The sequence below is a fragment of the Myotis yumanensis genome, unplaced genomic scaffold (genome assembly GCF_028538775.1).
Source record: "Myotis yumanensis isolate MYYU_CA2020_CCGP unplaced genomic scaffold, mMyoYum1.0.hap1 SCAF_10, whole genome shotgun sequence".
NCBI classification, from domain to species: Eukaryota; Metazoa; Chordata; class Mammalia; order Chiroptera; family Vespertilionidae; genus Myotis; species Myotis yumanensis.
The window spans coordinates 25,207,072-25,221,446 of NW_027223761.1; the positions used below are offsets into that span (position 1 = coordinate 25,207,072).

Consider the following 14,375-nt stretch of genomic DNA (forward strand, 5'->3'; position numbering starts at 1 on the left):
TCCACAGAAAGATCTTGCTTTTGCTATGGGAATAGTGCTAGATAGAGCACTGCTGTATGCCCATGTCACAGCTCTTAAAAATCTTCAGATTTTTTCAAATAACTAAACTACAAAAAAAATCACTAGATATCTATTAGAATAGTTAAAAGGACTGCCCATCCTAAGGGTTTATGATTATATAGAAAACTGAAACTCTCATACACTGCTGGCAACAAAATAAATGGTATAAACATGTTGGAAAATAGTTTGGCAGTTTTTAGAGAGTTAAATATCTACCTATTCTATAAACCAGATATTTTACTTCTAAGGAGTTTACCCAAGAGAAATAATACTTACCTATAACAAGATTTGTAGATAGATAAATGTTCATAGCAGCTTTATTAAAAAATGGTAATAACTTAAAACAGTTCCAAAGTCCATTAATAGATTAATGGATAAACAAACTCTGGTATGGACATATAATGCAATACTACTCAGCAGTAAAGAGGAATAATCTACTGATACATATTACAACATGGATGAATCTCAAAATGATTGTGCTGGGCAAAAGAAGGCAGAAAAAAAAATCACACACTGTATGATTCCATCTACATAAAAGTCTAGAGAGTGCAAACTTATCTATAACTAGAGGCCCGATGCACAAAAATTTGTGCACTCGGGGGGGGGGGGCGGTCCCTCAGCCCGGCCTGTGCCCTCTCGCAGTCTGGGACCCCTCGGGAGATAACGACCTGCTGGCTTAGGCCTGCTCCCAGGTGGCAGAGGGCAGCCCCAATCCCTAGGTGCAGCCCCTGGTTGGGCTCAGAGCAGGGCTGATTGGGGAGTTGGGGCGCCGCCCCCTGTCATGCACAGAGCAGGGCGGATTGGGAGGTTGTGATGCCACCCTCAGTCATGCTCAGGGTAGGGCCGATTGGGGGGGGGGGGTTGGGGCACCGCCCCCTGTCACACTCAAGGCAGGGTCGATGGGGAGGTTTCGGCGCCACCCCCTGTCATGCACAGAGCAGGGCCGATCAGGGGGTTGGGGAGCTCCCCACCTGCCATGCACAGAGCAGGGCCAATCAGGGGGGTGGGGAGCTTCCCCCTGTCACGCAAAGAGTAGGGCTGGTAGGGGAGTTGGGGCACCACCCCCTGTCACACACAGAGCAGGGCGGATCAGGGGGTTGGGGCGCCACCCCATGTCACCCACAGAGCAGGGCCGATGGGGAGGTTGCGGCTCCACCCTGTCACACACAGAGCAGGGCCCATGGGGGAGGTTGGGGCGCCGAACCCTGTCACACACACAGCAGGGCTGATCAGGGGGTTTGGGCGCCTTCCCCTGTCACACACAGAGCCGCAGGGAGATCAGGGGGTTTGGGCGCTGCCCCCTCTCACACTGCTCCAGGGGCCAGGAGGCCTCGCTGCTCCGCTGATCCCGGTGCTGGGAGGCCTCGTGGCTCCGCTTGACACAGAGGCAGTGAAGCCTCTCTGCTCCGCTAATCCCGTTGCTGGGAGGCTCCGATGATCCCAGTGCCAGGAGGCCTCGTGGCTCCACTGATCCCGGTGCTGGGAGGCATATTACCCCTTTACTATATAGGATAGAGGCCTGGTGCACGGATGGGGGCCGGCTGGTTTGCCCTGAAGGGTGTCCTGGATCAGGGTGGGGGTCCCCACTGGGGTTCCTGGCTAGCCTGGATGAGGGGATGATGGCTCTTTACAGCTGGTCACACCCTCTTCAGGGTGGGGGTCCCCACTGGGGTTCCTGGCTAGCCTGGATGAGGGGATGATGGCTCTTTACAGCTGGTCACACCCCCTTCAGGGTGGGGATCCCCACTGGGGTGCCTGGCCAGTCTGGGTGAGGGGCTGAGGGCCGTTTTCAGGCTGGCAGGCGACTGGAGCTCCCAACCTCTCCTTTTTTTCTTTTTTACTTTTATTCTGGGATTTATTTACCTTCTATGGCTGTCACTGGAGCTGAGAGCCAGCTTTAGCTCTGAGGCTAGGCTCCAGCTTGAGGCCTAGGCTGCTGATAGCAGGAATCTAGGGTTTGTTTGGGTTCTATAATTGCAACATTGTTTCGGTCCTGCTCGCTCCAGCTCTGATGGCTGAAAGCAGGTATCTGGGTTTTTTTTTAGCTTCTATAATTGCAACATTGTTTCTTAGAGAGCAGCTCAGATGCCGGCAAGGCAGGTGGGGAACCTTGGCTTCCTCCTTCACTGGAGCAAGCAAGCCTCCTGTTCTCTTTAGCTGCCTGGCTGCTGGCCGCCATCTCGGTTGGCAGTTAATTTGCATATCGCCCTGATTAGCCAATGGGAATCGTGTCAAAGCTACAGTTAATTACCATGTTTGTCTATTATTAGATAGGATTATAATTTAATAAGACTGTTTTACATAAGTAACTGAGATTCAGTTTCTCAAACTTGTATGCATAGTAGAATCACCTGAGAAGCTTTAAAATATGCTGATGCCCAGGTTCCAAACCCAAACATTCTAATTTATTTGTTCTGGGTGTTACTTGGACTTAAGGAGTTTTAAAAAACCTTCAGTTAACTATGAGAGGCAGCAATTTGAGAATTTTTGGCATGTCATTTCATTTTTCCCCCTGTAAAATTAGAAGTATTTTAATTTCATGAGACTTCATGGAAGATTCAAATGCAATCATTAGTAATAAAAATAATCTTTTCCTAAGAAGACTCTAGACATCATTCTAAGAGAAGCTTTGTGTCAATGATGACATAATCAATGAATAAAAACAAAGGAAGACAATAATATTTAAATAAAAATATACTCATTTTGTAATTGCTGTAAGTGACATCTTATTCCATTGTCAATGATGTAGATTGTCTAAACTCTTGGGAACATTTACCTTTGATATAAAGCCATTCATTGGAAGACGTTTTTCCTACCTGGAGTTCAGGAAGGAGAATGTGAGCGTCCACACTCACCTTGGCATAGATACAGCTTTCGTTGAGTCTCTGTAGTGAGCAGTTCTTTTCACAGAGAGGGCACATGAAGACTTCAGTAGCCTTGCAAATTTCTTTGCTTGAGAAATCAAAGAAGAAAAAGAAAGCATAAAGCTTCATGTTTAGGAAGGTGCTTAGTTCCTACAGTCAATCCTAAGGGAAGCAGCAACACAGACAAAAAAAAAAAAAATGGAAATAGTGGGGCTGCAGAAGAACTGAAAACTGTGGCTCCAACTTGAATTTTAGGATATTTGTGATATAGAAATTTCTGTTTGCTTCTTTATTTTTAGATATCTCCACCCAGATAATGTAATGATCATAGGCCATATTTTTATACTTGGGAGACAGTTGTGGTGCTTTGTTGCAAAAACACATTTACACATGATGTTATGACACACAGGATAATTTTGTGAGGAACACCCAAGGGAATTTTAACCAAGTTCACAGGCTTGGAAATGGTTGAGTTGAAATCAAATCTAACTATTCTGATTTCTCAATCTATCTTTCACTTGTATCTTGCTGCCTTAGAATCACAAGAATGAACAGCATCCATAATTCACACAACTTCATAACATCCACTGCAGTAAATCAGTGCATCATGTCCAGTGGAAATTTGAGGGAGTTGACTACCTCCCTCCCCTCCCTTCCTTTCCTCTCCCCTCCCCTTCCCTTCCCTTCCTTTCCCTTCCCTTTTTTCTGTGTACCTGACACACACTGTCATGCAGAACTGACAGTTTTTATTTACTGAAATATGTTATATTCTCTCTTAGAATGTAACTGTGTAATATTTGTTTCTTCAGTTTTATGCCACTACTTTTAAAAACACCTCAGCATACATTATAGATGACTTTGTGACAGGAGTAGGGCATCAAGAATAACTTCTCAAAAGTCTCACAGCCTGAGAGTTTACAGCAACCTATTTTTAAGATGTTTTGTGCCTTTATCTGTCATGCATGGTTCTTTCCAACTGAGTATCCCCTGAATAAATTGTCTTGAAGTAAATCTGCTCTGGAAATGATGAAAGTAATTTCAAGACTTTTGAATATATGTCTGAACATAAAAGTTTAATAGGTGATGTTTGCAGCAAGAATGGCAATTTTCTAAAATGTCTACATTCAAATGAAGCAAACAATGTGAATTTCATGTGTGGACTATGTATAATCTCAAGCCATAATCAGAATAAATAGCAAGTACAAATACCATATAGTAATATAGTGCTTTGCTGTGAGCAGAGATGAGTTCGTGTCCATTACATTTAGTCCTCACTGCAATCTCCTGCCAGGATAATTATCCCTATCCCCACAACTGAGAGGAAACTGATATTTCTCAAGGTCATACAGCTAAGTAGTTCAGGGGACAGACTGTAGGTTTTTTTTTTCTGATTTTGGGTCCAATTCTCCATCAACTATAATATATCTAAAAGAAGGATATATTTGCTTTATATTAAAAAGAATTTTCCTATCAAAAACCAATTTATTAGTGATGATGATGATGCAATGAGTCTCATATACACTATAATCCTCCCATGATCACACATCATATTTCTAGTAATCAGAATGCCTATATGAAGTAGGAGGAAAGAGGCAAAATAGTACATTTTAAAAGCACCAAAGAACAAGAGGGTTATATCTTCTCTTAGTAATACCACATATTTGTACAAATAAGAATTGACACACATCTTTAAGGAAATTTTTATTAAAATGGGCTTGTTATCATAATTCATTGTGTTTCAAGAATGACATGATATGCTCTGCATTGAAATCTCATACTAAGATGGTATTATAAAGTCGGTTGATACTATGTCATCTTCCTCCTCTTCCAAATGGTCAAACAAAAGCACCAAGTCTAGAACCCAAGCCATAAGAATAAATCCTATTTTTAATTCCAGAATCATTAAACTCATTTTCTATAACAGGCTCAAGTTTAACTCGATACGTAATAAAAAATGTTAAACAATTTTTGACAATGTAATTTGTAGCTTTATTTGAGACTATGGAGAATTTCTTTGATTTCATTTAACCACTAGAGGGAGGAAGAGTGCCAGCATGAGTGTTTCTTAATTTCTTTTGCTGAGCAGGATAATATAACCACCCCTTTAATTGTGGCTTTCTTTTGTTTAATATCTATTGTCAGATATACTCATAGAAACAGAGAAGAATATTGTTTGCCAAGGGGTAGGGGAGAGGGAAGTGGGAGTTGCTGTGCAAGAGTATAGTGTTTCAGCTATGCAAGATAAGTTCTAGAGATCTGCTCTACAATATGTGCCCACAGTTAACAATACTGTAATGTGCACTTAAATATTTTGATTGACTTAGAGAGAGTGAGAGAAAGAGTGAGAGAGAGAGAGAGAGAGAGAAACAGAGAAACACTGATGTGAGAGAGAAACATTGATCAGTGGCCTCTGGTGTTCACCCGACCAGGAATCGAATTCACAACCTTTTGGTGTACGGGACATTGCTCCAACCAACTAAGCCACCTGGCCAGGGCTGCAGTTAAACATTTTTGAAGAGGATAGATCTGTTAAGTATTCTTGCTACAATTTAAAAAATATATTCGATAGAGGTTTGAAAATGAGCTGCCCATTTGAAATAGAACATGCTGTTAAGAGCCTTCAGGGTCAGGGTGACCAGTGCCTCCCCTGACCAAGTCATTTACTTCTCCGAGGATCAATATTTTTATCTCTAGTTAGAGATAATATCTAACTGGGATATTACATAAGGGTTATTGGTAATAAAGGCAGTTAATAAATGAAAGAAATCCTTGTTGCTAAGGATGTTGTCAGGAGACAGCTTCAGAGGCCCTTTAGGACTCAACTGCTTTTGAAAAGCTGGTCAGTACTGAGCCCCATACACATTTCTTGGTAAATTCTAATGCCAAAGAGGAAAGAATGGACTAGGAAGTTGGGATTTTTGTTCTTTGCTCTGGACCGGAAACCCAGGGCCTGAGGCCATATCTACCTGCTTGCTCATTTTCATATTCTTATGATATGTCCGCTCATATGCATAAATCTGACCACATTTCATTACATAAGATCAATGAACACATGTGAATATATACATGTACATATACATACAATAAATCTATAACTTGGTTACATAATTCACTGCAGGGCAATTGAGAAATATGACTTTAACTTATGTGAACTTAGCTGGTAGAAACATAATAAATACAACCAAATCCTCAGCTTTTTTACATTTTAAACAAAAAAGAACTTAAAAATTATACTAAAACAAAGCAATACAAAATAAAGGCCCTGTATTCTCCCTCACCCGCAGTGATAACACCTACAACTTAATCACATCTGACACCTTGAATGGAAAATTTCAGCTCCATGAAATTTTGAAAGTCAAGATATTCAGTGAAGCTTATCTTGATTTAGAATAGAAAGTCTGACAGGATCTTAATTACAGTGTGACAGAGGTAGCAGTTATATAATACCATAAAGCACTGAAGAAAAGAGTTTGCTAACGCCTTTTAAAACACTCCTTGTACTAACGGTTGAAGAGTATTTACCTCATACAAAAGAGGCCTGATTTACCCCATGGGTACATAAATCAACAGGAATAGCAAATCTATTCCTCTCATCGCCTTTTGTTCATTTTCAGCTTCGGAGGGGTGGAGGGGGAGTCTACACGGCGTGGTAAAACCTTGTGAATGTGTACCCATGGAATCAGCTTGAACAGTAGGTCTGTCTAAGAATAATTTTCTGTTTGTGTTAATTCATGTTAAAGAGTGTTTTTCTAACACCATCAAGACTCCACCAGAGAACTGTTAGAACTAATAAGCACATTCAGTAAAGTTAAAGGGTATATAATCAATAATATAGAAATATCATGTGTTCCTATACACCAACAACAAGCTATCAAAAAGAGACATTAAGAAAAAAAAATCTCGTTTATAACTGCATTAAAAATAATAAAATGCTAAGGAATAAATTTAATGTAGGAGGTGAAAGATCTATCCACTGAAAACTATAAGACAGTGATTAAATAAACGGAAGGACAGGAAGATGCTATCTTCCAGAGTGGCAGTGAAGCTGCCAAATTCTGAAATAAACCTATGACTAGATGAAATGCTTTGGAACAGTAGGTGTTTTTTGTTTGTTTTCATGATAATTATCATTTGGATTTCATGCTGAGATACCAAATCAAGGAAGTTGTCTGTGGAGCAGGATTCATCTCTAGAACAAAGAAAGTACTTTGTTTTTAGGGAAAACTGTGTGTGTGTGTGTGTGTGTGTGTGTGTGTGCTAATTGGACTGGGCAGCCAAACGACCTTCCAGATGTCCTTCCGCACAACCTTCCAGATAAAGCCGGGGCTGTGAGGCCCAAGCCCCTTGCACAAATTTTGTGCATCGGGCCTCTAGTGTGTTTGTGTGTGTATAAAATGACTATTATATACATATTTTTAAAAATTCAAGGAAATGAATTTTCATGGTTCCCTCAACTGTCCTGATTACTACCCAGTGCCAAGGCCATGGTTAAAAGTTGGAACAATAACAAAAAGTGCTGAGCTTTGGATGGAAGAGGTGTTTTTTCATATTTTGAGTACCACACAAGGTTGAACTAATGATACCTTTGTGATATATGAAGGAGAACATGCTGTTGAGAGTCTTTGATGCCAGGGTGACTGTTGCCTCTGCTGAATAATAATGTACTGATCCTATATCCAAATCTGGGGTCATTCAACTTTAACAAAAGAATCACTATTCTGATAAATGTGTGATTTTTGTTGAACCTTATTTCACTACTACTTGATATCTTAAGTTGATGCAAAACTATTACAATATCTGTTCCTAGAGAGTAAGAGAGTAGAAAGCAACTTTCTGTTCTCAGGGGAGCAGGCTGCTTAGAGAAAGGCTTTTGTGGGATGAGTATTTTGTTTAGACATCTTTAAGTATGTAAGGTGCCCTCATCAGCAAAAAGGAATACTCACCTCAAAGGCTGGTAGTAAAGGGTATATTAAATGAAACAACATATTTGAAAGGTCTTTGTATATTATAAATTTTTTAAATTTCTTAATTGATTAAGGTATTAGATATTATAAGTTTTAAAAGAATTATAACTATATAATTATTTGAACTAATGTATTGAGAAGGCATTCTAGACTTCTAAATGCTATGCAAATATAAATTATATAAAACTATCTAATGCATTATTGAATTACTATGTGGCATATACTAGAAAGAAAAAATTGACATACACAGAAATAATTTCAGGACTTATGCAAAATAATTGTCATATAACAGTATTATTGTCATAATCAGCTAGCTAATATTAATAATAGAAATAAAGCAAAGGGATGGCTAGACATTATAAGCATGGTCATCTGGGCAGCTTCAGCAGGAAGCTAAAACTTCACGCTCCCTAGGGAACCATCTATGTATTCTTTGCAGATCACTGGGGTAAGGAATCAAACAAAGGGAGAGATGGGTGCATGTGCAATAAAGTGATGTATGGAAGGTGCTTTTGCCTGTCAGTCTAACCTGGGAAAAAGATACTTGGATAGGGGCTAGAGCCACTGCAAGCATGCAAAATCTTGGAAGGTTAAAATCCTTAGACTAAGAATTCTGTTTCTCTTGTTCTGCTCCTGCTCTCTTGTGCTCTTGCTCCCTTGATCCATGACCCACACTGGCGTGTGGGTTAGCACACCATGTGGCCCTAGTAGACGTGTGGCCCTTAGCCATGTAGACCCCACACGCAATGGACTGCAGTTGGGCACACAAGCTAACCTGGCCAAATGCTGGACTAGATTGCGCTTTAATATGGAGCGGAAACTCTGGGCAATGACTTCAATCCTAGCTCTGCTGAAGATAAGGCTGGACTTTTTCCATGACGAGACAGAGGTTGAAACGGGACCTTGGAAGGAAACCCCCTTAATTTTACATCATCAATAAAGCTTTCCATGATACCCCATCCTCCCATGGAGGCCTGAGGAAATTCTTTTTCCTGTGGCACCCCAAGAAGCCCACTTCCACCAGCCACAGGAGGGCAACCCACCAGTAACAATAGTAGAGAAATTACCTTTTTTATTGTGATGCTTCCCTACAAACAAAAAATAAACAAACACAAAAAACAGCAAATATATTATAGTACTATCACTTGTTTTTATAGTTAGCATTATCATAAAGCTTTTGTCCCATCAGAAGAAAGGCCAACAATTTTCAACAAGTCTATTAGTAGCTTACCTTACTTGACTTGCATTCATTGTAAATATTCCATAGAAGAAAACACACAAGCCAACCAGTGCTGCAGGAATCAGCATTCCAGTATACCATCCCAGCCACGCAAAGTATAGCCCAATCTTCTCACCAAAATACAGCCTGCATGAGAAAGCAAATTTTTAGCTTAAGGCAACATAAGTGACACTATACATCGTCAGAGTTTCAGATAGACACTTGTGGCTTCCAGACCAGTCCCTTGGCAGCTCCACCTGGGTTATCTTAATAGTCATGGTGGCTAATGATTCTAATAATGGTGACGTTGTTTATCTTTAAACATTGTCCTCATAGGAACAATTTTATAAAATATATTTATTCCTGTATCAAACTTAATATGGTTCATAGAGCTTTTTGCAAGCAAATTCTTGCTTTCTCCATACTCCTAGAAGAATCCCTTTTTGTTTTCTACACACATATCTGTGCCACACCGTATTGCTTTCACATAAATTAGAAAAAAGTCTCCTCTGTAAGTGGATGAGGAGAGCAGAAATGATTTCAGTCTCCATCAGCACCCTTGGCCAGACTCCCTTATGCTACACACAATCTGCATAATTATGTCACATCTTCCTCTACGAAGTTCAAGTCGGCAATTCCTGCAGCACATGATTCTTTTCTTGGTTCATGCTTTGGAATATTACATTTTATCTTTATCCTGTGCCTGGCTTGTACTTACCCTTCACTTTATATCACTGACTTCCACTCCAACCCTGGGTTAGATGTCCCACCCTTAGCCACGTTTCCGTGTCCTGAATTTATATACTGCATGACACTGACCCAGCACTCCTCCACTCCTTCCCCTTCCCATGACTGAAAGCTGCTGAGAAGTGGACTGTGTCTTGTTTTACTAGCTCTCACCACAGGAAGGATCAAGTGAAGATAAGGGAATGAATGTATTTTATTTCCCTTCAGCTGATGAATACAGTTTACTAGTATGTGGAAATGGCAGAAGAATAACGTGGTTCTAAAAACTACTAAATCACTCTTTCTTCACCAAGTCTACTGTCAATAGTAACTGTCATACCATTTCTAAAGCTCTGGTAAGAGATAAAAATTTTTTGAATTCTCTACTACTAATTGGTCTCCATTTTCTTAAAATGGTTACTTAACACACAGCTTTTTTTTCCCCAGCAGTAGTCTTAAAGCCTGTTGTTTTATAGTTCATTTGGGCAGTGATTCTTGCTGGGAAGAAAATGATCTTATTTTTTTTTCCTTAACAAGACTTGTCTTTCTGAAAATTATTCCTTTTCTACTTTATTTTCTATATTGTTCCAACTAAAACTTGTGTATATTCTACCAAGTGTGGACATAAGGTCATCCTCCTTTAAGCATCATTTACTAATATTTTGATGTTTTTGTCCATTTATTTTTCCTAGGAGACATGGATCAATAGTCTATTCATTTTTTATACAATATACAATATTTTTATATAATACTAGAGGTCCAATGCATGAAATTTGTGCAAGAGTAGGCCTTCCTTCCCCCCTACTGCTGGCACCAGTTTCCCTCTGGCACCTGGGACCCTGGCTGCCAGCAGGCACCCGGGACCCTGGCTTCCCTCCGGCCACTGGCAGGCACCTAGGACCTGGGCTTCCCTCACAGCCCCAGCTTCATCCGGAAGGTTGTCCGGAAGGACATTCATTCTAATTAGCATATTATGCTTTTATTATTATAGATTTTTATGTTCTACTTTGAAACAGAAGATTATTTTAATAACATGTATTGCAACAAGATGTTGTGCCTTTAAACAAGTATCCTTTGAAGGTTGGAGTCTTACTAATATATTACTAATATATCAAAATATCTTTAGAATATTTATAGAAGACTACACAGATAGACACCTTACACAGACAGTATTATATTGAGATTTTAATTTACACATTGTTAAAGGTTAAATAAGAGGTAACAATATTATTTGACAGGAGTACATATATTTATCTGAGTTACATCAAAATAAAATAAATCATGAATATAACAGAATTTCAAAACTAATTCAAGTTGAGGATAATTATTCACTGGGATAAACTTCCTGAAATAAAACAGATACTGAATCTTTGTTGAAAGATAAGTAAATGTATAGATGCTTTGTTGTCATTTTCCTATTTGCTCTCAAAACCATTTTCTGCTTCTTGGTTTTGATTTGTTTTCAGAGGAAAGTAGATAACACAGGTTGTCTCATAAATTGCTCCTGGTTAAGTTGAGCCAGGAGGTACTGGGAGACCCCAAGGAAGGGAGAAGCCATGAACTTTTCTGCTCTCTTGGTTTTCCTCAGTGCTGTCTCCAGAGCAGCCAAGGCTTCTTCATAGCTCTACTCCCTACACTTCCACTTCGTTACAGGTAGTCTAATCATGGATTGCACAGTCTAAGTTTTAGGCACTGAAATATACTTCATTCTATTTCCCCTTCAGCTTGAGGGTAGTTAGCAATCTTCTACCGTTGTTAATCTCTGGTTGTCTTGTTATTCCTGTTTGATTTCTCAGCTTTCCCATCCTCTGTGTAACCTATTTCCTAAATTAAATTCCCTTAATTGAGAAGACCCATAGTGGATTATTATTTTTTTTTTTCTGATTGCATCTTTTTTTTTTTTTAATATATTTTATTGATTTTTTACAGAGAGGAAGGGAGAGGGATAGAGAGTTAGAAACATCGATGAGAGAGAAACATCGATCAGCTGCCTCCTGCACATCTCCCACTGGGGATGTGCCTGCAACCCAGGTACATGCCCTTGACCGGAATCGAACCTGGGACCCTTCAGTCCGCAGTCCGACGCTCCATCCACTGAGCCAAACCGGTTTCGGCTCTGATTGCATCTTGATGAGTAAATAAAATAGTTTTCAATCTAAGAAAATGACAATAAAACAACATATATCTTCCATTATTGATCCATCGCCAGTACCTGATTAAATCCAGGGGCTGGTGCTTGTACCACATTCCCCAGCGTGCCCAGCGCTCGTATAATAGATGTCTGTTATTCTGAGGTCCATGGGTTTTGATGGGCTGGCTACTCTTGTAGGCTCCCTGAAACAGATGAAATAAGATAAATCAATACCCATTCTCTTACTGGAATTTGAACTACATAGGAATTGCTTTTGCTTTTTCCCCCAATATAGAGTAATTAAATAATTTATTGAAAGCTTAAGAAATTGTATATTTAGCTTATCTCTGGAATGATGATGACTTTACATGTCTCTCCCTCATTAAAATATTCTGATAGCTCCTTTAAAATCCTTTGTTAAATTCCTTTTCTTAAAAAAGAATAGTTTATTGATTTTTAGAGAGAGAGGAAGGGAGGAAAGAGAAACATTGATGGGAGAGCTGCCTCCTGCACACCTCTCAATTGGCTACCTCCCACACACCCCCTACGAGGGATCAAGACCACAACCTAGGCATGTGCCCTGACCAGGAACCAAAAGACTTAAATCTAAGACGGGAAACCATAAAAATCTTAGGAGGAATCCACAGGCAGAAAAATATCAGACATATGTCAAAGAAATATGCTTACTGACACATCTCCTAGGACAATGGAAACTAAAGAGAAAATAAACAAATGGGACTACATCAAAATAAAAAGCTTCTGCACAGCAAAAGAAACCATCAACAAAACAACAAGAAAGCCCACTGCATGGGAGAACATATTTGCCAACGTTATCTCTGATAAGGGTTTAATCTCTAAAATTTATAGGGAATTTGTACAGCTTAACACAAGGAAGGTAAACAATCCAATCAAAAAATGGGCATAGGACCTAAATGGACACTTCTTGAAAGCAGACATACAGAAGGCCAAGAGACATGAAAACATGCTCAAAATCACTAATCATCAGAGAGATGCAAATCAAAACAACAATGAGGTACCATCTCACACCTGTCAGAATGATTATCATCAACAAATCAACAAACAAGTGCTGGCTAAGATGTGGAGAAATGGGAATCCTCAACCCTTTTACACTGCTGGTGGGAATGCAGACTGGTGCAGCCTTTGTGGAAAACAGTATAGAGTTTCCTCAAAAAATTAAAAATGGAACCCCCCCCCCCCCAAATAAATAAATAAATAAATAAAAATGGAACTACCAATCAGAAAGAACATACACACCCCTATGTTCAGAGCAGCACAATTTAAATAGTTGAGATTTGGAAACAGGCTAAGTGCCCATCAGCAAATGAGTGGATTAAAAAACTGTGGTAGATATACTCAATAGAATGCTGTACTGCTGTGAAAAAGAAAGAGCTCTTACCATTTGCAACAGCATGGATGGACTTGGAGAGCATTATGCTAAGCGAAATAAGCCAGTCAGAGAAGGATAAATATCACATGATCTTACTCATTTGTGGAATATAATGAACAACATAAACTGATGAACAAAAATAGATTGAGAGACATAGAAGCATTGAACGGACCATCAAACCTCAGAGGGAAGGCAGGAGAAGATGGACCATGGTTCCGGGGCGGGGGGGAGGGGAATTGGGGGGCAAGAGTAAGAGATCAACCAAGGAACTTGTATGCATATAAGCATAACCAATGGACACAGACAATGGGAGAGGGGTGAAGGCCAGGTCTGGGGGCGTGGGCAGACTGGGAAAGAGGATAATGGGGGACAGGGGGACATATGTAATACTTTCAACAATAAAGAATTTAAAAAGAGAGAGAGAAACAAGGGAAAAAAGCCATAAAAAAACAAAAACCAGCATCCACTTGGTACAAGATGACGCCTAACCCACTGAACCGTACCAGCAGGGCTTTAATTCCTTTTTAAACCAATGAGGTTTCTTTTAACTTAAAGTAAACTAGACTTTACTGTTTGGAATCTAAGGTCTATTAATAAACACAATAACTTTACCATCATTGAGAGAAAATGGAGTGCGGCTTCCCGGGCTCAAAACTGTACCTTTGATATTTAACATTTCTATGCCTCAATGACATTTACAGAATGGAGTTAATATCATTGTCTATCTCAAAGATTTTCTGCAAGGATTGAATGAGATGATCCATAAAAGACATTTGGCTCAGTGCCAAGTAGTAAGTGCTCAACACATTTTATCTGTTATGAGTTGTGTGGTTCTGTGAATTCCTCAGGCTCAAAGGTTCCTCAGGCAAAAGCTGTAAGTCCTTGGATTTGTACACAGAAGAGTGACTAGTTCTGAAAGTACAGAAGTGAAACCTCTAATGACCACATTCTAAAATTAAAATGCAAAGTTGCCTTAAAATTAATACAATGTGTATGTATGGGT

The 14,375-nt window shown here is 39.7% G+C and overlaps 1 protein-coding gene across 4 annotated transcripts in view; it reads right to left on the reverse strand.

Annotated features, from left to right (window-relative positions):
• The window catches only part of ANO3 (anoctamin 3), a 263,819-nt gene that overhangs the window by 81,832 nt on the left and 167,612 nt on the right, over positions 1 to 14,375 (reverse strand). For all 4 annotated transcript variants that reach the window (XM_070428141.1, XM_070428139.1, XM_070428138.1 and 1 more), the window contains 3 exons: positions 12,046 to 12,167; positions 9,120 to 9,254; positions 2,916 to 3,012 (listed from right to left, as the gene is read on the reverse strand). In XM_070428141.1, coding sequence (XP_070284242.1) covers positions 2,916 to 3,012; positions 9,120 to 9,254; positions 12,046 to 12,167 — 354 coding nt within the window. The remainder of the gene's footprint in view (positions 1 to 2,915; positions 3,013 to 9,119; positions 9,255 to 12,045; positions 12,168 to 14,375) is intronic.